The sequence below is a fragment of the Myxocyprinus asiaticus genome, chromosome 13 (assembly GCF_019703515.2).
Source record: "Myxocyprinus asiaticus isolate MX2 ecotype Aquarium Trade chromosome 13, UBuf_Myxa_2, whole genome shotgun sequence".
In the NCBI taxonomy this organism is placed as follows: domain Eukaryota; kingdom Metazoa; phylum Chordata; class Actinopteri; order Cypriniformes; family Catostomidae; genus Myxocyprinus; species Myxocyprinus asiaticus.
This window is the reverse complement of record NC_059356.1, coordinates 24,716,380-24,741,396: the sequence shown is the minus strand read 5'-3', so window position 1 is coordinate 24,741,396 and position 25,017 is coordinate 24,716,380. Positions and strand designations below refer to the sequence as shown.

General features: G+C 37.5%; 2 protein-coding genes across 6 annotated transcripts in view; both read right to left on the bottom strand.

Annotated features, from left to right (window-relative positions):
- The window catches only part of LOC127450840 (conserved oligomeric Golgi complex subunit 1-like), a 32,699-nt gene extending 24,974 nt beyond the window's left edge, over positions 1-7,725 (bottom strand). For 2 of the 4 annotated variants that reach the window (XM_051715245.1, XM_051715246.1), the window contains exon 1: positions 7,303-7,723. In XM_051715245.1, the coding sequence (XP_051571205.1) occupies positions 7,303-7,611 (309 nt within the window). In that variant the 5' untranslated portion in view covers positions 7,612-7,723. Of the gene's footprint in view, positions 1-7,302 lie in introns of all 4 variants that reach the window. The other 2 variants (XM_051715243.1, XM_051715244.1) reach the window with 2 other exon arrangements.
- A 3,570-nt stretch (positions 7,726-11,295) lies between these two features.
- Positions 11,296-22,215, bottom strand: LOC127450854 (protein rogdi homolog). 2 transcript variants are annotated; one of them, XM_051715272.1, is made up of 11 exons: positions 21,942-22,215; positions 21,434-21,505; positions 21,212-21,294; positions 20,983-21,037; positions 20,747-20,827; positions 20,504-20,599; positions 20,132-20,230; positions 19,372-19,485; positions 16,541-16,590; positions 16,278-16,404; positions 11,296-12,514 (listed from the first exon to the last, which is right to left on the bottom strand). In XM_051715272.1, the coding sequence occupies exons 1-11, from the start codon at positions 22,017-22,019 to the stop codon at positions 12,473-12,475; spliced, it is 897 nt and encodes a 298-aa protein (XP_051571232.1). In that variant the 5' UTR covers positions 22,020-22,215; the 3' UTR covers positions 11,296-12,472. The 2 variants fall into 2 exon arrangements, with proteins under 2 accessions (XP_051571232.1, XP_051571233.1); XM_051715273.1 differs by lacking the exon at positions 19,372-19,485.
- Positions 22,216-25,017: the final 2,802 nt, after the last annotated feature.

Sequence of the window (25,017 nt, the reverse complement as noted above, 5' to 3'; positions counted from 1 at the left end):
TTAAAATGAGAAAATATAATTTTGGTGAATTTTAGAGAATATTTTTCTAAAATAATTGATTACTGTACTTATATAATTGATCATACTGTAATAATCTCACCTGTAGTAAGTACTTCTATCTTCTAGGAAGTTACTACAACCTTTAGAATGAGAGAATATCGTTTTGGTGAATTTTACTGAATATTTTTCTAAAATAATTGATTACTGTACTTATATAATTGATCATACTGTAATAATCTCACCTGTAGTAAATCCATCTATCCTCTAGGAAGTTACTACAGCCTTTAGAATGTTAAAATATCATTTTGGTGAATTTTACTGAATATTTTTCTAAAATAATTGATTACTGTACTTATATAATTGATCATACTGTAATAATCTCAACTGCAGTAAGTTCATCTATCCTCTAGGAAGTTACTACAGCCTTTAGAATGAGAAAGTATAATTTTGGTGATTTTTAGTGAATATTTTTCTAAAATAAATGATTACTGTACTCATGTAATTGATCATACTGTAATAATCTCACCTGTATTAAGTCCATCTATCCTCTAAGAAGTTACTACAGCCTGGGGTCACGTGACGCCATGCAAAGTGCTGACGTGTGAGTGACGAGCTCTGCGCACTTTGCTAAATTTTTTATTATTTTCATGTTATAATCTGGTGAATTTTGATACACCCAGTTACACATTTGCTCTTTGAGGCAAAATATGGCAAAGAAGTCAAAATCCTCGGGCTCTGGAGACATTAAAAGACACTTACGCATTCAGGATGAAAGCCCCGACAGGCCTACAGACCGGGGACTCGATTTGGATGGCGTGGCGGGAGAGGTGATCCAGCACCAGTTGTCCAACATGTCGGTGATGTTGACGAAGATTCTTGCTGACTTGGAGGATCTCGCTGTAATACATCGATCGATTATGGTGATGGAAACAAAATTCTCTGATTTAGTTACAAGAGTGACTGATGTTGAGAGACGAATCGATTTTTTGGAATCTTCCGAGAGGGAATTAACCGCTAATCCGCCCGCAACCAAAGTTGATTTGGAACATCTCCTTGAAAAGCTTGAAGATCTTGAGAATAGAAGCCGCAGGAATAACGTTCGAATTGTTGGAATTCCTGAGCATGAGGAGGGCAGAGATATAGTGAAATTCCTAGACAAGTTTTTCCCGAGTCTGATCGACATAACAGGCCACAAGCTGGAAATTGAGCGAGCTCACAGAGTCCTCAGCTCACAGATGTGCTGAGGGAGAAAGGCCCTGATCGAAGCTGGCCAGATTTCTGAGATCATCCGATAAAGATCTTGTGTTGCGCCAGGCGAGGAGCAAAGGGAAGCTTTCTTGGAAGAACCATAATATTTTCTTGTTCCCGGACTTTGCGAACTCGACATGAGAGAAACACGATCGGTTCAAGGAATGTAAGAAACTCTTACATAGGCAAAAAATCACTTTTGCTCTGATGTTTCCGGCCAAACTGAGAATAGAAACGAAGGACGGTCGCAAAGTATGTCCCAATCAGGCAAAGTCTTTTATTGAATCAATGGGTGAGTAAACCATTGGGTGTTTCTCATGTGAGTGGGTCGACTCGCTGTACTTACTCTTAAGGAAGCTAGGTGACGATTTGTTTCTTTTTTCTTTTTGCGTTGGCTCCGCCGAGCGGCTGGAGCTTGTTTTGTGAATAACACGTTTCCTTAAAGAAACTTTTGCATTGACGAAAGATTACTTTTGTATTGAAGTTCCCGGCCAGTTTGAGAGTGGACACTACGGATGACCGCAAAATATCTACATGCTCACACAAAGGATGTCTTCTATAAAGTTGACGGATTGTGTAAGTCATGGTATATACTTTTATGCGGCCTCCGAGTGAATTGACTCAACCACCCGGGGAACCGGGATGCCGGTTTTGTTTCTTTTTGTATTGGTTCCGCCTAGCGGCTGGAGCTTTTTCTATTGAATAACACTCCTTTGGAACAGCTGTGGATTAATCTGTTCGTTCTTCGTGCTTATTCCTCCTGCTGGCTGTAGTTTGTTTTGTTGAGTTTTTTTTACGGGACATTGGAATGATTACGTCATCCGTTGAACTCATAACAGCCAGCTCACTGAACATTTGTTTGTCTGTCCAAGGAATCTGAACGTTTTATATCAGCTGGAATTTGTTTTGTGGAAGATCACACCTTTGAGACAGTTCTGTGAATGAATCTACACATTCTTTGTTTTATTCTTCCTATTGGCTGGGTTTATTTTACAAAGTATTTTCTGTTATGCAATTTTGCCTCACAAATTTGTGAGGCAAAATTGTGCAATCTGATGGCAAAGTTGTTGTGAGGGCTCGTGGGCGTTCATGGACCTTTTGAGTTTACAGGGAATGTCGCCGGTTGGCGCTTTCGTGCGCAGGGTTAATGTGCATGTTTTTTTTCCTGTTTGTTTTGTTCGGGGGGAAGTTTGGGGTTTGATTGTTCACTAATGGGAAATGTGGTCTGTATAATTTTGTTTGTGACACACAATTAATTTTTTCTACTATATCAAAATGTCAAATGTTAATATGAGTGGATTGTCTCTCTCCACATGGAATGTAAATGTGTTGGGGCACCCCATAAAAAGAAGGAAGGTTATTACTTTTCTTAAACGTAAGAAATATGATATAGTGTTTCTTCAAGAAACGTATCTTTCCCCGCAGGAAGCTGAAAAATTTGGGAAGATATGGGGTGGACATTTCTTTAGTGCTGGCTCAAGTAAGAGCGGGGGAGTCATTATATTGATTAATAAACATCTACAATTCAAATGTCTCAAACAGACAAAGATAAATTAGGGAGAGTCATTATTGTTTTAGCTGAAATTCAAGGGCAAAGGTTGATTTTGGCTAATATTTTCCCACCTAACGCTGATGATCAGGGCTTTTTTATAGATCTTGAAGGGATGTTGCAAACCGCTGGCACCCCTCATGATAAAATATTGGGAGGAGACTTTAATCTTTTGATGGACTCAGTCCTTGATCACAGTGAAGCAAAAGTGTGTAAACCCCCTAGAGCAACATTGATGCTTCACAGGATGTGTAAAAATCTTGGTCTTACGGATATTTGGAGACTTTTGAACCCATCTGGTAGGGACTATACATTTTTTTCATCAGTCCATAAGATTTATTCTAGAATAGATTTTTTTTTTTATATCCAAATCCCTCATTTCATCTGTTGTTGATTGCTCAATTGGAAACATCTTAGTCTCGGATCACGCCCTGGTGAGTTTAGAGATGTTGCCATATACAGAGAAAAAGAAATCATATAGTTGACGCTTTAATGTATCCCTTTTGCAAAATCCTGATTCCCAACAAATGTTAAAGACTGAAATCAATGTTTATATGGAGACCAACTGGTCCTCAGTATCCTCTGTGGGCGTGGCTTGGGAGGCACTTAAGGCGGTTCTTAGGGGTAGGATCATACAGTATGCCTCATTCATCAAAAAATCCAAAGCGCGAGAACTTGTGGAGTTGGAAGGAAATATTAAAAGTGCAGAGGCAGAACTGAAGCACTGTATGTCAGCTGATGGCCTCAGAGAATTGACCCGATTGAAATATTGATATAATACTATTTTGTTGCAGAAAGTGGAGTTTTCGTTATTCATGGCAAGACAGTCATACTTTGAGTCGGGTGACAAAGCAGGGAAGCTTTTGCCTAGATATATAAAGCAGAGAGAGTCTTTTTCCATCATTCCCTCAGTGAAATCTGCTGGTGGTGATATATTTACCTCGGCCATTGATATTAATAATGCCTTTAAAGAATTATATATTGATCTTTATAGTTCCACATCTTCATCTACTGATGAAGATATTAGAAACGGTTTTTTTTTAAGGATTCTCTTGATTCTGAGATAACCTTGGAGGAGCTTGACGAGGTAATTAAGTCCCTACCTACTGGCAAGGCTCCGGGGACAGATGGTTTTGCCGCAGAATTTTTTAGATCTTATGCTACAGAACTGGCTCCAATTTTGTTAGAAGTTTATACTGAATCATTAAAGAAGAGAAAACTTCCTCCAACCATGACACAAGCCCGGATCAGTCTGATTCTTAAAAAGGACAAAGATCCAAGCGAGTGTAAAAGTTACCGTCCAATCTCCCTGATCCAACTAGATGTAAAAATATTGTCAAAAATATTTGAAATATATTGTCAAATTTTGGCTAAGTTATGACATCTCTTATAGATCGGGTGGGATTTATTCGGGGCCGTAACTCTTCTGATAACATCAAGCGTCTCATCAATATCATGTGGTCAGTAGTGAATGATCAATCTCAGATCGCTGCCATCTCACTTGACGCCGAAAAGGCGTTTGATATGGTAGAATGGGATTATCTTTTTAAGATTTTGGAAATGTATGGGTTCGGGAGTACATTTACTGGTTGGATTAAGTTACTTTATAGACAGCGGTACAAACAAATGGATTAATTTCAGATTATTTTACTCTGAATAGGGGCACTCGGCAGGGTTGCACCCTTTCCCCATTATTGTTCTGTCTTGCCCTGGAACCATTAGCAGCCTTGATAAGAAAGGAGGATGATTTTCCAGGGGTGATTGCGGGAGGTGTGGCGCATAAGCTTCTGCTTTACGCAGATGATATTTTATTATTTGTCTCTGAACCTACTAGATCTATGTCTTGCCTCCACAGAATTATTAATTCCTTTTCCAAGTTCTCAGGATACAAAGTCAATTGGTCTAAATCCGAAGCTTTGGCTCTGACAGCTTACTGTCCAGTAATGGCTTTCCAGCCGGGCGCCTTCCAGTGGCCCAAACAGGGCATTAAGTATTTGGGGATTTTATTCCCAGCAAATTTGTCTGATTTAGTTAGTTAATTTTAATAAAAAGGTTTTCGAGTGATGTGGGCAGGTGGGCTTCATTACATTTATTGATGATTGGGAAGGTTAATGTTATTAAAATGAATTGTATTCCAAAATTTAATTGCCTGCTACAATCTTTCCCTGTAGATGTCCCCCTCTCTTATTTCAATCAATTTGATAGCATAGCGAAGTCCTTCATTTGGAATGGTAAATGTCCCAGATTGCATTTTAATAAGTTACATAGGCTGATAGACAAAGGTGGGCTAGGCCTACCCAAGATTTTGTTTTATTATTATGCGTTCAGTCTCAGACATTTGGCTCATTGGTCACTTCCACCTGAGAGAGCCCCTCCCTGGTTTGTTATTGAACAGGCAGTTCTTGCCCCTATTTCGCCATTAAAAAGCATCTCTATCAAACTAATCGGAAAAGTTAAGTTACACCCCGTTATTTACACTCAGTATGGACTAAAGTGTCCAGATTGTTTAAATTGGACACTAATTTAAATGTTTCCTCGAGCATATGGCAGAATGCAAGATTGTGTATTGGCAAGTCCCCTTTCTGCTGGCCAGAGTGGATTGTGAGAGGGGTTGCTACACTCTGTGACCTATGTGAAAGTGGAGTGTTGAGATCATTTGAAAACTTGGTCCAACATTTTGGGATCCCCAGACTTCAGTTTTATAGGTATTTACAACTGCGCTACCTGCTTTGTACTATTTTTGGGAGTAGCACACACATCCCTAAGGAGGCAGATGCTTTGGGTGAGGTGATTGTGGCTTTTGGAAAAGGTCATGAGGCATCAGTGTACTACTCCCTGTTAATTCAGAGTCTGGGGGATGGAGCCTTAACTTCTCTCAAGAGAGTATGGGAGAAAGATTTCAACTTGGCATTGGAGGAAGGAGTGTGGGCTAAGATTCTTAAAAACGTTAAGTCTGCATCTAGAGATGCAAGGGTGCATCTTATACAATTCAAAATTTTGCATAGATTTTATTGGACCCCCTCTGGACTGTATAGGCTTGGTCTTAAAGACACACCCACCTGCTGGAGATGCCAATCGGAGGATGGAGACATGGCCCATGTTTTTTGGTGGTGTGTCGAGATCCAGAAATTCTGGTCAAAGGTTCAGAATTTTGTGTGCGACGTGGTGGGCACTCGGGTTTCGTTTTGCCCCAGACTTTGTGTTCTGGGTGATGGGGCAGTCATCGATGTGGGGGATGGCCATATAGAGCACTGGGTTCTGACCTGTGTGATGATTGCCAGGCAGGTTATTTTGAGGGGTTGGAAGTCAGCTGGTGCGCCCCCATATACGGAGTGGTGCACGGAGGTGGGGAGGGTGGCAGCTTATGAGGAGGTGTCATCGGGAAGACGGGGTGGCTTGGATACGTTTATACGGAAATGGGGCAGGTATTTTGAGTTTTTGGAGGGCTCTCGGGTGGGGTGTGGAGAGAGTAGTGTAATATAGTTAGTATGATTATTATGTGTGTGTATGTATGTATGTATGTGTATATATATGTGTATGTATTTATGTTTGTATATGTATATATATATATATATATATATATATATATATATATATATATATATATATATGTGTGTGTGTCTGTTTGATTTTTATTTCTATATATTTACTTATGTTTGACCACAGGGTTGTTTTTTGGGGGGGTGCGGGTCGGGTCATGGGGGGTTGTGGGGTTTATATTTTGATTTTATATATACATTTCATTGTTATTGTATGATTTAATAAAAACTTTAATAAAAAATGTTAATGACAAAAAAAAAGTTACTACAGCCTTTAGAATGTGAAAATATCATTTTGGTGATTTTTAGTAAATATTTTTCTAAAATTGATTACTGTACATATATAATTGATGATACTGTAATAATCTCACCTGAAGTAAGTCTGTCTATCTTCTGGGAAATTATTAGAACATTCTGAATGTGAAAATGTATTTTACTGTTTTTATTTTTTTCTCTCGCTCTTTCCCATGTATAACTTGCACGTCAGTTGAATGAATGAGTGGACGTCTCCTATGTTTTATCGTAGTGGGTGTAGTTTTCAGACGGTCCCTTACATCTGCTAGGCAGTCAAAGCGCATCGGAGCATTTCAGGCATAATTCTGCAGCCACACCAAGTGTTGACTGTTCTGAATCCAATTTTTATGGCCATAGACTACTCTCTTTAAACCAAGTGTGCGACTGAAGAGAGCGCGGGTAAGAGAAACCGAATATCTAACGAATGTCGAACGTCAAACTAACTTTACCGCGGTACCTTACTACGGTTGGAAAGAGGCGTCGTTTGTGTTTTAACAACGTTTCGCTTATGAGTTATTGATCCGAGAAGCTCGAATCTCGAATCTTTACCGAACTATGAGATGAACAATGGTGGCATTAAAACTAAATCTGTCATATGCATAACTTTTAAAGTTAAGGTTGCAATAAGGTTGGCACCCTTATTATGACAGCCAACCAAGCATAAGATCCTACCTCTGCTTTGCAACTGGCCTGAGCAGTGTGTTTCCCCTGCTTCAATTTGTGGCAGTATCGATACATGTCCTGAATGGACTGAACGACACTTTCCGAGCACTGTCTCATCTCACCGATCGTGTCAGCTGCATCGATCAGATCCCGGTATCGTTCACCAACCATCTGTCGAAGTTCCTCCTTCTTCTGCTCTATCTCTCCACGCACTTTCCTCTCGATAGAGCGAATCTCATCGGTACTGTACCGTTCAAACAAAACGGTGGGGTCTTTAATTTCTGAGACCCTCAGAGACTGGGCCGATACCGTAGCCATCTCTTTAAAACTGATCTGATGAGTGCACAATCCCGGAAAAAAAACCCGGAAGCACGAACAAGATTCCCTTCCACGTAAACGAAGAATCAGGGGTCATTCCGCACGTCTTTCTCGAAAAACGCAGCTCAACTGTAGCTGCAGTGAGACAGCGACTCCTTGCGTGAAGGTTTGGTACTGCAACGATGAAAACATATGGCAAGCTGAATTGACTTCTACAGGTGCATCTCAATAAATTATAATGTCATGGAAAAGTTCATTTATTTCAGTAATTCAACTCAAATTGTGAAACTCGTGTATTAAATAAATTCAATGCACACAGACTGAAGTAGTTTAAGTCTTTGGTTCTTTTAATTGTGATGATTTTGGCTCACATTTAACAAAAACCCACTAATTCACTATCTCAAAAAATTAGAATATGGTGACATGCCAATCAGCTAATCAACTCAAAACACCTGCAAAGGTTTCCTGAGCCTTCAAAATGGTCTCTCAGTTTGGTTCACTAGGCTACACAATCATGGGGAAGACTGCTGATCTGACAGTTGTCCAGAAGACAATCATTGACACCCTTCACAAGGAGGGTAAGCCACAAACATTCATTGCCAAAGAAGCTGGCTGTTCACAGAGTGCTGTATCCAAGCATGTTAACAGAAAGTTGAGTGGAAGGAAAAAGTGTGGAAGAAAAAGATGCACAACCAACCGAGAGAACCGCAGCCTTATGAGGATTGTCAAGCAAAATCGATTCAAGAATTTGGGTGAACTTCACAAGGAATGGACTGAGGCTGGGGTCAAGGCATCAAGAGCCACCACACACAGACATGTCAAGGAATTTGGCTACAGTTGTTGTATTCCTCTTGTTAAGCCACTCCTGAACCACAGACAACATCAGAGGCGTCTTACCTGGGCTAAGGAAAAGAAGAACTGGACTGTTGCCCAGTGGTCCAAAGTCCTCTTTTCAGATGAGAGCAAGTTTTGTATTTCATTTGGAAACCAAGCTCCTAGAGTCTGGAGGAAGGGTGGAGAAGCTCATAGCCCAAGTTGTTTGAAGTCCAGTGTTAAGTTTCCACAGTCTGTGATGATTTGGGGTACAATGTCATCTGCTGGTGTTGGTCCATTGTGTTTTTTGAAAACCAAAGTCACTGCACCCGTTTACCAAGAAATTTTGGAGCACTTCTGCTTCCTTCTGCTGACCAGCTTTTTAAAGATGCTGATTTCATTTTCCAGTAGGATTTGGCACCTGCCCACACTGCCAAAAGCACCAAAAGTTGGTTAAATGACCATGGTGTTGATGTGCTTGACTGGCCAGCAAACTCACCAGACCTGAACCCCATAGAGAATCTATGGGGTATTGTCAAGAGGAAAATGAGAAACAAGAGACCAAAAAATGCAGATGAGCTGAAGGCCACTGTCAAAGAAACCTGGGCTTCCATACCACCTCAGCCGTGCCACAAACTGATCACCTCCATGCCACGCCGAATTGAGGCAGTAATTAAAGCAAAAGGAGCCCCTACCAAGTATTGAGTACATATACAGTAAATGAACATACTTTCCAGAAGGCCAACAATTCACTAAAAATGTTTTTTTTATTGGTCTTATGATGTATTCTAATTTTTTGAGATAGTGAATTGGTGGGTTTTTGTTAAATGTGAGCCAAAATCATCACAATTAAAAGAACCAAAGACTTAAACTACTTCAGTCTGTGTGCATTGAATTTATTTAATACACGAGTTTCACAATTTCAGTTGAATTAATGAAATAAATGAACTTTTCCACGACATTCTAATTTATTGAGATGCACCTGTATCACTCGCAGGAAATGAATAACAGCTGATATGTGTGTTTGGAATTTCGACTAGTAAGAAATTAATTTGAGATATTTGTATCTCTGACATTTAAGCACATGCTGGATATGAATGATAGATATTAACAATTACATTTTCACTAATTAAAATGCAAATTCTTGATATCAGCAATGGAATTACTACTAGTGAAGGTGCACATTTTTATATCAGTATTTACATTTGCACTAGTAAAAACTTTAATTCTTGATATAAAAAATGATGTCATAACTCGTAGAAATACACATTCTTGATATCAGAAATATAATTTCAACTAGTAAAAGCAATAATTTATATCTGTAACTGCATTTTCACTAGTAGAATTTTCCAATGATCTGCCATCCTATTCAAAATGCAATTATGGATATCTAACACATTTTTCTTCCTAGTTGAAATTTCACACGCAGGAATGCACTTCTTACTAGTAAAAATTATTCGTTTTTATATCAATAATTACATTGTTACTAGTACAAGTATTCATTCCTGATATAAAAAAATAAATTATGACTAGTGAAAATGCTCATTTTTGATAAGAAGTGCATTGCTGATATGTGAAATTGTTATGTCAACTCCTTTCAACTACTATTAATTTTTACTAAGAAATTAATTTTATATATCTGTTATTGCGTGGCAATAACGTGGCAATGGAGCCGTAATCCTCCAGATATATGCCACTACACACAAATTAGCTACAAAATATCAGATCATGTGAATCAAATGTTTTTTACATTTCAATTATGCCATTTAATCATTATTTATACTTGAAAAGGAAAATGAAAGAATTTCTGCACTTAATTTTAAGATTTATGCATTTCAATTTCATATCAAAATTCCATCAGAATGAATTAAGTAATCTTTAATAAAAAGAAATTTGTATTTGAAATTGTATTAATTTAATTATGTTAAATTACACATTTTAATTTGACTGAATTTTGTTAGACAATTGCAATGCATAAATCTTAAAAATGGGCTAAAATATTGTTTTGTGTGAGGTAAATGCTTCATTTTGGGGATGATAAAAGCAAAACATTTTAACCAGGGGTCAGAAAAAAAAAATCACTTTACTGAAGTTGCATCATCCATTAAAGGTCCTAGGACTACAACAATAGATAGTGAGCATGTCTGTTAATAAAATCATTTATCTGGACTAGTTCATAACTTGGGATATTTTCTGGACAGTTTAAATCTGTTTTGAGTGTTCAATGGTGATGCTTTTTGAAAATATTTGAAGGATTTGTAATTAAGGACATTAATGTAGCAATTTCCCTGAATGGAGCAAATGGCCATCATTGACATTGCTTTTCATGTTTTTGAAGAGTAGAACTGTTATGACCAGTTATGCCAGATGCCAGTTAGAATACACATTTTCTTAAACCTTGTTCATGATAAAAGTACTTTCAATGCTTTTCTTTGACGATGAATTTGTCTAATGGTTGACGGATCTGAAATTTCAAAATACAGAACTTCTGCACTTTCTGAGAAGTTTTATGCTTTTGATTAAACTTTTGTTTGTTTGTTTGTTTTGTTTTAAATAGTTCATGTCATTAAGACTTCTTATAAACTTTAAATAGCAGAAAATATTAGAAATAACGCTTTATGAAATATATTATTTGTGAAAAACATTTTTGTATAAAGTTTTGACAAAGAAATATAATCCTAAAATGATGGAAATATGTTTGAAAGGAATTAATTTCAATGGGCATATGCATCTACATTACATAAATAAAAGAACATTAGAAATCAAATATACCATTCCCTGTATGTCATTCCAGTGCACTATAATATATGGAAGCACTGATCATTTAATTTGATCTAAAACATCTGAAAAATGGGACACATGCAAAAAAAGTGTTCATAAGGTATGTTTATTGCACAAAATGTTCCATACTAAGCATGAAATGTACCATGAAAATCTTTTTTTATTTTCACTTAAACATTTTAATCAGTATAAATTAACATACATGAAATTATTGAGGACACAAATGAAGTGCATGGAATAAATAAAAATTACCAATAAACACACAAGGCTGAGGAGTACATGAACTACCATGACAGAGAAAAACTTTCTGTAAGACTCCCAAATTTTGAATGACCTGATGTTAAAGAAATATCGAGGAACATAAAATTCCTTTTTTTCATCATGGAATGATGTTTACTAGGAACAGCAAACTCGACTCCCTAATCACAACATCCACAGGAATGTGTATTGTTTAAATGGAATGATCATTTGAAAGCCCTGACATCGTTCATTGTTATATGTCAATTAGTGTTATTAATCAGCAGAGCTGTTCTAATAGAATCATACCACAGATGAGTTACAGTGGCAAATATACTGTTGGTCATATATGCACATTAATGTAGTTCCAAGTATCTGGTGAGGTTTATCATAATGAGGTTATTTATAAATGTTTTTAAATGTTTCATCATGGGATAGTCCCTGATATGATATCTATCCAACCCCCATACCCCCACCCCACCCCAACCCCCAAAGTGTTCTAAGTGTTAAACGTACAACCACACGGACTACAAGGCAAAAACACTGGTGAAAAAGTTTTGAAGAGGTCTCATTAAATACAATGGAACATTTCACAGTCTTTGTGACAAACGACCACTAAGAATTCCAAGCATTGTGTATTTAGTAGCATTTTCATTCTAAAGTCTAGGCCTATGGTTAGCTTAAATATAGGCAAGATCACTGACAAACAGATCAACACTGACAACAATGACAAATACTGCATGAACGCATAAAGGAACGAATGTCACTGAATACCTTCATCTGACAAGCCTGTTTCAAAGGAATGCTTTCAGCACAATCTACATAGCACAATATCACTACTGTAGTATACATACTGTACAATAAACTTTATATGTCTCACACATATACACTGAATACATGGTCCTGTAATAAAGAAAATTACTTTATGGAACTTGTTCACAGAATTCTTTAGTTCCTAGTGCATCCTAAAGTATAGTAATTATATCATTTTATTATCATTCACTGCAAAAGAGCTTTGGTCAGATATAGCTTAAAAGGGTCTGTAGTTCCAGAAATTAGAGAAGACAGAAATCTTTAAAGAAAAAAAAGAAAATAGGATTAAACATTTAAATTAGTCTTCTACTTAGAAGAAACCACAGCTTCAAGTCAGCTTTGAATAACCTGAAAGGACCAGTTTACATCTAGTTTTTCTTTTTTTTTTTAAATGGCTCTCTGAAATACTAGATTGGTCAATTACGACATTCTGCATTCAAATATTTTTGTATAAAGATTGCTAAAATGTACTGTATATTTGACTGTTGTCCCTGGCAACCAATCTCAAACACTTCTAGTTTAATCTCTCATAGCACACTGTGGTCTCTTTCATCTCACATAATAAAACAATTTAAATAAATCAATATTTAATATCCATTTATTTGATTAATTGGCATGTAGCTACAGTTGAAGTCAGAAGTATACATACACATTAGCCAAATACATTTAAACTCAGTTTTTCACAATTCCTGACATTTAATCATAGAAAACTTTCCCTGTCTTATGTCAGTTAGGATCACTACTTTATTTTAAGAATGTGAAATATCAGAATAATAGTAGAGAGAATGATTTATTTCAGCTTTTATTTCTTTCATCACATTCCCAGTGGGTCAGAAGTTTACATACACTTTGAGAGTATTTGGTAGCATTGCCTTTAAATTGTTTACCTTGAATCAAATGTTTTTGGTAGCCTGCCACAAGCTTCTCAAAATAAGTTGCTGGAATTTTGGCCCATTCCTCCAGACAGAACTGGTGTAACTGAGTCAGGTTTGTAGGCCTCCTTGCTCGCACACGCTTTTCCAGTTCTGCCCACAAATTTTCCATCGGATTGAGGTCAGGGCTTTGTGATGGCCACTCCAATAACTTGACTTTGTTGTCCTTAAGCCATTTTGCCACAACTTTGGAGGTATGCTTGGGGTCATTGTCCATTTGGAAGACCCATTTGTGACAAAGCTTTAACTTCCTGGCTGATGTCTTGAGATTTCAATATATCCATATAATTTTCCTTCCTCATGATGTCATCTATTTTGTGAAGTGCATCGGTCCCTCCTGCAGCAAAGCACCCCCACAACATGATGCTGCCCCCCCCCCCCATGCTTCACAGTTGGGATGGTGTTCTTCGGCTTGCAAGCCTTACCCTTTTAATTCCAAACATAATTATAGTCATTATGGCCAAACAGTTAAATTTTTGTTTCATTAGATCAGAGGAAATTTCTCCAAAAAGTAAGATCTTTGTCCCCATGTGCACTTGCAAACTGTAGTCTATTTTTTTTAATGTTTTTAATTGTGGCGGTTTGAGCTGTGGCTTCTTCCTTGCTGAGCAGCCTTTCAGGTTATGTCGATATAGGACTCGTTTTACTGTGGATATAGATACTTGTCTACCTGTTTCCTCCAACATCTTCACAAGGTCCTTTGCTGTTGTTCTGAGATTGATTTGCACTTTTCAGACCAAACTACGTTAATCTCTAGGAGACAGAATGCGTCTCCATCCTGAGCGGTATGATGGCTGCGTGGACCCATGGTGTTTATACTTGCGTACTATTGTTTGTACAGATGAACGTGGTATTTTCATGCGTTTGGAAATTGCTCCCAAGGATGAACCAGACTTATGGAGGTCCAAAAAAATTTTTCTGAGGTCTTGGCTGATTTCTTTTGATTTTCCCATAATGTCAAGCAAAGAGGCACTGAGTTTGAAGGTAGGCTTTAAAATACATCCACAGGTACGCCTCCAATTCAGTACACCTCCTATCAGAAGCTAATTTGTTAATTGTGTAAAGGCTTGACAGCATTTTCTGGAATTTTAAGCTGCTTAAAGGCACAGTTAACTTAGTGTATGTAAACTTCTGACCCACTGGAATTGTGATATAGTCAATTAAAAGTGAAACTATCGGTCTGTAAACAATTGTTGGAAAAATTACTCATGTCATGCATAAAGTAGATGTCCTAAACGACTTGCCAAAACTATAGTTTGTTAATATGAAACCTGTGGAGTGGTTACAAAATGAGTTTTAATGACTTCAACCTAAGTGTATGTAAACTTCTGACTTCAACTGTACAGGTGCATCTCAATAAATTAGAATGTCGTGGAAAAGTTCATTTATTTCAGTAATTCAACTCAAATTGTGAAACTCGTGTATTAAATAAATTCAATGCACACAGACTGAAGTAGTTTAAGTCTTTGGTTCTTTTAATTGTGATGATTTTGGCTCACATTTAACAAAAACCCACCAATTCACTATCTCAAAAAATTAGAATATGGTGACATGCCAATCAGCTAATCAACTCAAAACACCTGCAAAGGTTTCCTGAGCCTTCAAAATGGTCTTTCAGTTTGGTTCACTAGGCTACACAATCATGGGGAAGACTGCTGATCTGACAGTTGTCCAGAAGACAATCATTGACACCCTTCACAAGGAGGGTAAGCCACAAACATTCATTGCCAAAGAAGCTGGCTGTTCACAGAGTGCTGTATCCAAGCATGTAAACAAAAAGTTGAGTGGAAGGAAAAAGTGTGGAAGAAAAAGATGCACAACCAACCGAGAGACCCGCAGCCTTATGAGGATTGTCAAGCAAAATCGATTCAAGAATTTGGGTGAACTTCACAAGGAATGGACTGAGGTTGGGGTCAAGGCATCAACCACACACAGACATGTCAAGGAATTTGGCTACAGTTGTCGTATTCCTCTTGTTAAGCCACTCCTGAACCACAGACAACATCAGAGGCGTCTTACCTGGGCTAAGGAGAAGAAAAACTGGACTGTTGCCCAGTGGTCCAAAGTCCTCTTTTCAGATGAGAGCAAGTTTTGTATTTCATTTGGAAACCAAGGTCCTAGAGTCTGGAGGAAGGGTGGAGAAGCTCATAGCCCAAGTTGCTTGAAGTCCAGTGTTAAGTTTCCACAGTCTATGATGATTTGGGGTGCAATGTCATCTGCTGGTGTTGGTCCATTGTGTTTTTTGAAAACCAAAGTCACTGCACCCGTTTACCAAGAAATTTTGGAGCACATCATGCTTCCTTCTGCTGACCAGCTTTTTAAAGATGCTGATTTCATTTTCCAGCAGGATTTGGCACCTGCCCACACTGGCAAATGCACCAAAAGTTGGTTAAATGACCATGGTGTTGGTGTGCTTGACTGGCCAGCAAACTCACCAGACCTGAACCCCATAGAGAATCTATGGGGTATTGTCAAGAGGAAAATGAGAAACAAGAGACCAAAAAATGCAGATGAGCTGAAGGCCACTGTCAAAGAAACCTGGGCTTCCATACCACCTCAGCAGTGCCACAAACTGATCACCTCCATGCCACGCCGAATTGAGGCAGTAATTAAAGCAAAAGGAGCCCCTACCAAGTATTGAGTACATATACAGTAAATGAACATACTTTCCAGAAGGCCAATAATTCACTAAAAATGTTTTTTTTATTGGTCTTATGATGTATTCTAATTTTTTGAGATAGTGAATTGGTGGGTTTTTGTTAAATGTGAGCAAAATCATCACAATTAAAAGAACCAAAGACTTAAACTACTTCAGTCTGTGTGCATTGAATTTATTTAATACACGAGTTTCACAATTTGAGTTGAATTACTGAAATAAATGAACTTTTCCACGACATTCTAATTTATTGAGATGCACCTGTATGTAGTATGTGTGATAACATCCAGTCAGTGGGTCATTATCTCAAAATAAAGCCCCTTTAGGATAATACAAGATCACTCCGCTTGCGTTTTATTTTTTGATGATAAATGGCTGACTGTACATTATCCCCCTTAGATTTAATCACTATTATATCAAAAGACCACACCCACCTTATCTTTTAGCTGTTGACAGAGCTGCAGGGAAATGGTAAAAAACACCAGTGTGTCATTCAGCCAGGGAACCACACATTCCACCTTATGGACATGGCTGACCTCAAACTTAGTGTTGTTGTATTCACTAGAGGGTGAGACATAAATTGATTTTATACACTTATTAAAACTGCCAAAGAGACTGTTTAAAAACAGTAAAGGCACATACAGTATGACATGAATGTTGGTGTTGCAACATGAAAACAGGAAATGTGGGCACTTACAACATCGTTCCTGGATTATGCAGCACTGAACTTCCTGCAGATTTGAAGTTCTAACGAAGAACAAAATGATTATGTATTTTAAAGTGCATCCATTCATGGTAATTAAAGGAACAGTTCACCAAAAAATGAAAATTCTCTCATAATTTACTCACCCTCGTGCCATCCCAGATGTGTATGACTTTCTTTCTTCTGCTGAACACAAACAAAGATTTTCAGAAGAACATCTCAGCTCTGCAGGTCCATGCAATGCAAGTGAATGAGAACCAAAACTTTTAAGCTCAAACAGGGCAGCATAAAAGTAGTATTTATGACTTCAGTGGTTTAATCCATGTCTTCTGAAGTGACTCAATCAGTTTTGGGTGAGAACAGACCAAAATATAACTCCTTTTTCATCGTACATCTTGCCATTGCAGTCTCTAGGCACCATCATGATTTCAAGCTCGATTACACTTCCTAGTGCATGACACATGCGGGCTGCGCTAGGAAGTGTAACTGATCTTGAAATCATGATTGCCAAGGAGACTGGTGATGAAAAAGGAGTTATATTTTGATCTGTTCTCATCCAAAATCGATTGGATCGCTTCAGAAGACATGAACCACTGGATTTTTATGGATTACTTTGTTTCCTTTGTGATTTTTGGAGATACAAAGGTCTGATCACCATTCCCTTGCATTGTATGGACCTGCAGAGCTGAGATATTCTTCTAAAAATGTTCATTTGTGTTCTGCTGAAGAAAGAAAGTCATACATTTTTCGGTTGGCATGGGGTGAGTAAATGATGAGAGAATCTTCATTTTTGGGTGAACTATAATGGTGAACTAGCTTGAACAGATTTTAACATAGTGATACCCAGGGGCATAGTAACCATTATAACTGGACAGGGGACATGTCCCCCTCACTTTTAGAAATAACAATTAAAAAATAAAGTTAACATTTTTGACAAATAATAATTACATTTTTTAGACATTTATTTTGCTTAATTGTAGTGCAAGGAGAAAAAACAAAGCCGTTCCCATAAAATGAAATCTTTAAGACCAAGTAGAAGCCTCCGCCAGCTGGTTGCTTCGGCAGTGTGCGGAACTAACTCAAAAGCGGCAATCTCATTTGTTAGCGCTCAGATGTCACAGTCCACATTTTGATTCAGCAAATCAGTTTGGGTGAACGCAAACAACCTGATTAATATTAATGAGCCCAACAGCCTGCCAGGCATTAGCACAACATACACTGAGCTGTTAACAATATCCAATCTACCTGTGACAAAATGTGAGCAAAAAGAGTCATCTTTGACTATTGTACATGAATATTGTGTTAGTTAGTTATGGCTATTTTCATGGTAAAAAACAAGTAAAATATAAGAAAAGGTAATTAAAAACCTATATAAGGTTATTAAAATTAATTTTTGATAAGAACTCTAAAACTGACTAAGGGTTGACTTTGTCAAAAGTGTTTGCTGAGTAAAATAAATTCCTAAAATAAATAAAACCAGCACAATCCAATAAAATATTCTTCAAAGGTGGATTCTGATGTGCGGTGCATAATGGTGGATCTTCATCTGATATTAAAAACTTATGGAATGGGGGGCCTGGGTAGCTCAGCGAGTATTGACGCTGACTACCACCACTGGAGTCGCAAGTTCGAATCCAGGGCATGCTGAGTGACTCCAGCCTGGTGTTTCCTAAGCAACCAAATTGGCCCGGTTGTTAGGGAGGTAGAGTCACGAGGGGTAATCTCCTCACGGTCGCTATAATGTGGTTCGCTCTCGGTGGAGCACGTGTGGAGTTGTGCGTGGATGCTGCGAAGAATAGCGTGAAGCCTTCACATGCGGTATGTCTCCGCAGTAACGCGCTCAACAAGCCACATGATAAGATGCGCGGGTTGAGGGTCTCAGATGCGGCGGCAACTGAGATTCGTCCTCCGCCATCCGGACTGAGGCAAGTCACTACACCACCACAAGGACTTAGAGTGCATTGGGAATTGGGCTTTCCAAATTGGGGAGAAATATATTAAAAATAAATAAAATAAACATATTGAATGTCTGGAATATCCTATTCAGCAAATTAATGCTTATATTAAACATTAAAATTAATTAATTTTACATTTTGGTAACATTTAGTGAGTTTTTAATCTCTGACATTTTTTATTGTTAGCCTTTTTCACTGAAACACTGAATGACAAATAATGTCTCATGTACAACCACCAGCCAAAAAAACTGAAGGGGACAGACATTCGGGATTTCTTTCATAGGGTCATGTGTGTGACAACAACAATCTAATGTCACAGTATGCACATATAAACAATATATTGTTCTTTGACTTTTCCATGTTTTTTGTTTGGATATTATATTGAATTTAGATTTAAGATAATGGTGATGTTTGTGGCATATCTATAGCTATTTTAGAATAGTGACCAAGTCAACAGTGTAGACAGAGAGGTGACACAAGCTTCTAAAATTGTTTAGGTAAGATCATATTTGACAAGGACATTAAGGGATATTTAATGCTTTGATTCTTTGGTTCTGGCTGACCGGACTAGTGTTTGAAACATTTGACAGCAGTCATTAAATTATATGATAATTCTTTTGTTAATATAAAAATGTTAATTCATACATGGTTGCTACGTTTTAGTTCTAATTATTAAAAGTTCAGCTGATATGATTTCTTTCAAATTATATCAAATTTGTAAAAACATATTACATATTCTAAAAAAAAAGTCACATATTCTTATCACATATTCCAAAAAATCCTTAAAACTGTCATATTGTGAAGAGAGGCTGATAAGATTTAGAATGTGTCCCCCCCAATTTTCAGATCTCTTTTCACCCCTGGTGATACCTTAGTAGTGTTAGGCTGCAGCACATGCAGTTGGTACACAGTCAGACACAGTTTGCTGAGATTGACATAGAAGTTCACCATCACATCCCCAGGCATTGGAGGTGTAAACATTTTCTAGAAAGAACAGAGAAATATTGTTCCTGCATTCAAAAACAGTGCAGCGGAATGGGATGTTTTTAAAAGGTGAACTTCCTTCTACTTGAAACGGTGTATAAAAACACAATGCTCATAGCATGAGACACTGTATAACAGTGAGATGGGAAGCTATGGCCAAAGATGTCTGTCTGATGCGTGTATATCTAGAACAGGGGTGGGGAACGTCAGGCCTCAGGGCCGTGTAAGGCACACGAGACCATTTTACCCGGCCAGTGAGGCCGTTTGAGAAATAATTTGAAAAACAAAAAAGATGGCCTTGATTCAATTAACTGTATAAAAAAAAAAAAAACAAATGCAATAAAAATAATGATTAAAAATCATTTTAAATGATAACAACGCAAAATATTGTAAGATAGACAGACCTTTTAGTGTTTTGTCTTAGTGCGTGGGTAACAGAATGCATACGTTAATTTCAACCCACAATCAGAAATTGCAAGCGATTGTATGGCCCGTGAATAATGTTGTAAATACTTGAATGGTTCTTAATGGGGAAAAAAAGTTCCCCTTCCCTGATCTTGACCAACAAATAATGAAAAAAATAAAATAAATAAATATATAAAAATAGCGTAGACTGAATAGCCCAAAAGAAGATACAGATACTAACCATTAACCCACTAGATGCAAGCTCAGGAAGAGTCATGCTGGCTGGGGTAGTGAGTCTATTACGGGCTCGGGTCAGCTGAAGCATCACTGCATCCATAAGCTGAAATACAAGATATGACATCCATTGCTCAGATCTCAGATCAAGGTGCTCAGAGTTATTTTTTCTCATTAAAAAAAGATTTACTCCAAAATAAATTAACTGTAATAAAATATATATTATATAAAAACAACAACAAAAAAAGGGCACCTAAACTTAATAACCTGCAGTGTTTCACATGTATTCATGGAAGTGTACATTGTACACATAAGAAATACATAAGTACACAAAACAATGAAAACAGGGCAACCAAAGCTTTTAATGGTGATGACAAACCTTATTAACTTCAGCACCAGTTTTAAAGTGATAGCTCTCATTACGGCTGCTTAGTAACTGGAGGGCCTGACTCACATGGTTTCGGGCATCTTGGATCTGTGAAGTAACAGAGTTTTTTAAGCATCTCTATTGTTATTAAAGTATAATATCAAACCACAGCTTACAAAGCAATGCAATGATCTTGTTTTGATTGGTTCACACCAAAATGGCTGAAATAAGAGGAAGAAAGAAAAAGAAAAATACCTGCTGCAATTTCCACTGTTTATCATCTCGGAATGCAAAATGCATGACTTGACTGCTTTTAGCAACTTTGAAATTAATATCCTGCAAAGAAAAATGAAACATATTAATCTGCCCATTTCATGTAGACAATTGTTAATTGTAATTTTATTATAATGCATTTCATCCGAGCTGATATTATGTTGCATTTTAGTCCAGAAAGCGGAGTTCATTTGCATGATGTTGTCAAACAGACTTACAGCCTGAGTCAGAGCTTCTCCTTGTAATGTCAAAACCCCTTTAATCTGGTCCATCCTAATCAAATGCGAATAGGTATTATTAAATAAAAGCATTTCTATGCTGCATTGTACACGTTTATTTTAATAGAACTGCAATAAGTAGTCAAACGTTGCTGTATCTAGCTATATTCTGCATAATGTTTACATCCAATATTAACCATGCAGAGAGATTTAATTTCATGATGCTTACGTGGAGCTGCCCAGAATGAAATTTTCTTGTTTCAGTTGTCCATCCAGACCAGGTGATGGCATTGAAAAACGCCTTGTTACCTCCTTTGGTAGAAATCACAAAAACTCTGTTAGTAATGCAATTGGCACGATACACAGAATTCAGGTGTATACAGCCACTTGTTTATATATATATATATATATATATATATATATATATATACTGTATATCAGCTGGGACTACCTTCAAAATGTCCTGCAGCTGTTTCAGCACTGAATGCACCTCTTCTTTCAGCAGCCAGTTAAATTCTTCCTCCTATAAGGCACAACATTCTGGTTCAACAACTTGCCCTAATTCTGTTGCATCTCTAAAATGGTATATAATTATGATCAATGTGGTGCATTACTGGGATTAATGCACAATGGGAACCAGTAGTTAATAGCTGGCTGCAACACCACACTATCATCAATGCATGACAACTTAACAGAGCATTGATAAGGCATGTCAAATCACTGCTTAGAATAAATTGTTGAATCATTTTTGAACACTAGGATGAATTCGGACTTTGTCCCAGCAGCTGCTCTGCAAAATTGCTTGCACCAGCAAACCTGTATATCAAATCGGTATACACAATTGAAATCTGAAATACACCACAATTATTACTATGACTGTTAAAAAACCATGACCTTGCATTTGTCTGTCAAATTGTCAAGCATCTGGTGCATGTAATAAACACGTATAAATCTCTTACTAGCACAGTCCTCTCCGCTTGACTCGCAGCGGTCATCTTCGCTAGTTCAGATAGAGCAGTTCGGTCTGCACTGAGCATTACCTTACAACACCACTGTCTAAACTCTGTTGGAAATAACCTAACTAGTCCGTTACGTAGCGTGACTGCTGAGGCTATCGCTCATAAACAATTAGGCTCGTCGCCGCCTCCCTGCCCCGATTTTCCGGTTTGTGTAACATCAAAATTTTCCGGGTTTGATGTTTCTTTGGTTGATTAACAAAGGCCGTGTCTAGAAGGGAACCGTTGGGCTGGAAAAGTCTCGCGCGAGTTGCATTTATTGTGACTTAGGTCAGGGTAATGACGCATGCGACTCTCGCGAGACTTTCCCCGAGTCCGACGGTTTCCTTTTAGACAGGATTGGTAGGCTAGAGCAGCAGCAGCACAAACGGGCTGGAGGTTTTTTGTTTTTGGTCGGTAATTTTTCTGTGATTTTTTTCCCCCGCTAACCTCGGTATTATTTATTTCCATAAATGAAAAAACAAAAAACAACACAACGGTTGTTGTTGTTTTTGGCACTTCCATAAATTATATTTTTAGGATTATTTCATATCTATAAAGGTTTACTATAATTTAATATTTATTTCTTTGAATTATGGTGAATTATCAGCATTCCATATGCGTTTACACATACAAGGTGGCGCTGTTGTTTCAGTGATTGACGCATATTTGGCATTGCTATTTGACAAAGAAACAACATGGAAGTAAACTATAGCAAGTGTAACACATGAAAAGTATGATATGGCTTTTGTCATTTGGGTGTACTACTGAGATTATGGAAGTCGTGCATCTGTTTAGACTCAATAAGTGTTTGAGAAAATACAAACGTGTAGTTTATGTGTTATATGTAACTCAATATGTGTTTGACAGCCTGTTGCTTCTCATGACATTTCAGTGTGAAAGCAATGAATCCAGTTCTAGATTTGTCCTAATTTGATGTATAATCTATTTTATACATGAAAAATAAAACATTAAAATATATCAAAATATAGTTTATTTTATTTTCTAATTTTCTAATATGTTGAAAATTTTACACTCTGGGCATTTTGTAGATCCATTTGTGATATATATATATATATATATATATATATATATATATATATATACACACACACACACACACACTGGTGGCCAAAAGTTTGGAATAATGTACAGATTCTGCTCTAATGGAAAGAAATTGGTACTTTTTTTCAAAGTAGCATTCAACTGATCACAATGTATAGTTAGTAATTTTTCACGTTATTAATGTACTATTATAATTACTAAATTCTTTTTGAAAATTTCAAGCACTGTACAGCCTTCATTCCTCAAAACAATGATTGACTGATGAGTTTCTAGAGAAAGCTGTTTCTTTTTTGTCATTTTTTACCTAATATTGACTTTAAGACATGCCAATCTATTGCATACTGTGGCAACTAAAAAACAAACACAACGACAATGTTAAGCTTCATTTAACAAATCAAATGTGTTTGATATAATGGCAAGTTATTTTCTAGTACCAAATTAGCAATTTAGCATGATTACTCAAGGATAAGGTGTTGGAGTGATGACTGCTGGAAATGGGGCTTGTTTAGATTTGATCAAAAATGACTTTTTTCAAATAGTGGTGCTGTTTTTTACATCAGTAATGTCCTGACTATACTTTGTGATCAGTGGAATGCCACTTTGGTGAATTAAAGTTCCAATTTCTTTCAGAAACAGCTAAATCTGTACATTATTCCAAACTTTTGGCCACCTGTGTGTATATATATATATATACAGGTGCATCTCAATAAATTAGAATGTCGTGGAAAAGTTCATTTATTTCAGTAATTCAACTCAAATTGTGAAACTCGTGTATTAAATAAATTCAATGCACACAGACTGAAGTAGTTTAAGTCTTTGGTTCTTTTAATTATGATGATTTTGGCTCACATTTAACAAAAACCCACCAATTCACTATCTCAAAAAATTAGAATACATCATAAGACCAATAAAAAAAATTTTTTTTAGTGAATTGTTGGCCTTCTGGAAAGTATGTTCATTTACTGTATATGTATTCAATACTTGGTAGGGGCTCCTTTTGCTTTAATTACTGCCTCAGTTCAGCGTGGCATGGAGGTGATCAGTTTGTGGCACTGCTGAGGTGGTATGGAAGCCCAGGTTTCTTTGACAGTGGCCTTCAGCTCATCTGCATTTTTTGGTCTCTTGTTTCTCATTTTCCTCTTGACTATACCCCATAGATTCTCTATGGGGTTCAGGTCTGGTGAGTTTGCTGGCCAGTCAAGCACACCAACACCATGGTCATTTAACCAACTTTTGGTGCTTTTGGCAGTGTGTGCAGGTGCCAAATCCTGCTGGAAAATGAAATCAGCATCTTTAAAAAGCTGGTCAGCAGAAGGAAGCATGAAGTGCTTCAAAATTCTTGGTAAACGAGTGCAGTGACTTTGGTTTTCAAATAACACAATGGACCAACACCAGCAGATGACATTGCACCCCAAATCATCACAGACTGTGGAAACTTAACACTGGACTTCAAGCAACTTGGGCTATGAGCTTCTCCACCCTTCCTCCAGACTCTAGGACCTTGTTTTCCAAATGAAATACAAAACTTGCTCTCATCTGAAAAGAGGACTTTGGACCACTGGGCAACAGTCCAGTTCTTCTTCTCCTTAGCCCAGGTAAGACACCTCTGACATTGTCTGTGGTTCAGGAGTGGCTTAACAAGAGGAATACGACAACTTTAGCCAAATTCCTTGACACGTCTGTGTGTGGTGGCTCTTAATGCCTTGACCCCAGCCTCAGTCCATTCCTTGTGAAGTTCACCCAAATTCTTGAATCGATTTTGCTGGACAATCATAAGGCTGCGGTTCTCTCGGTTGGTTGTGCATCTTTTTCTTCCACACTTTTTCCTTCCACTCAACTTTCTGTTAACATGCTTGGATACAGCACTCTGTGAACAGCCAGCTTCTTTGGCAATGAATGTTTGTGGCTTACCCTCCTTGTGAAGGGTGTCAGTGATTGTCTTCTGGACAACTGTCAGATCAGCAGTCTTCCCCAT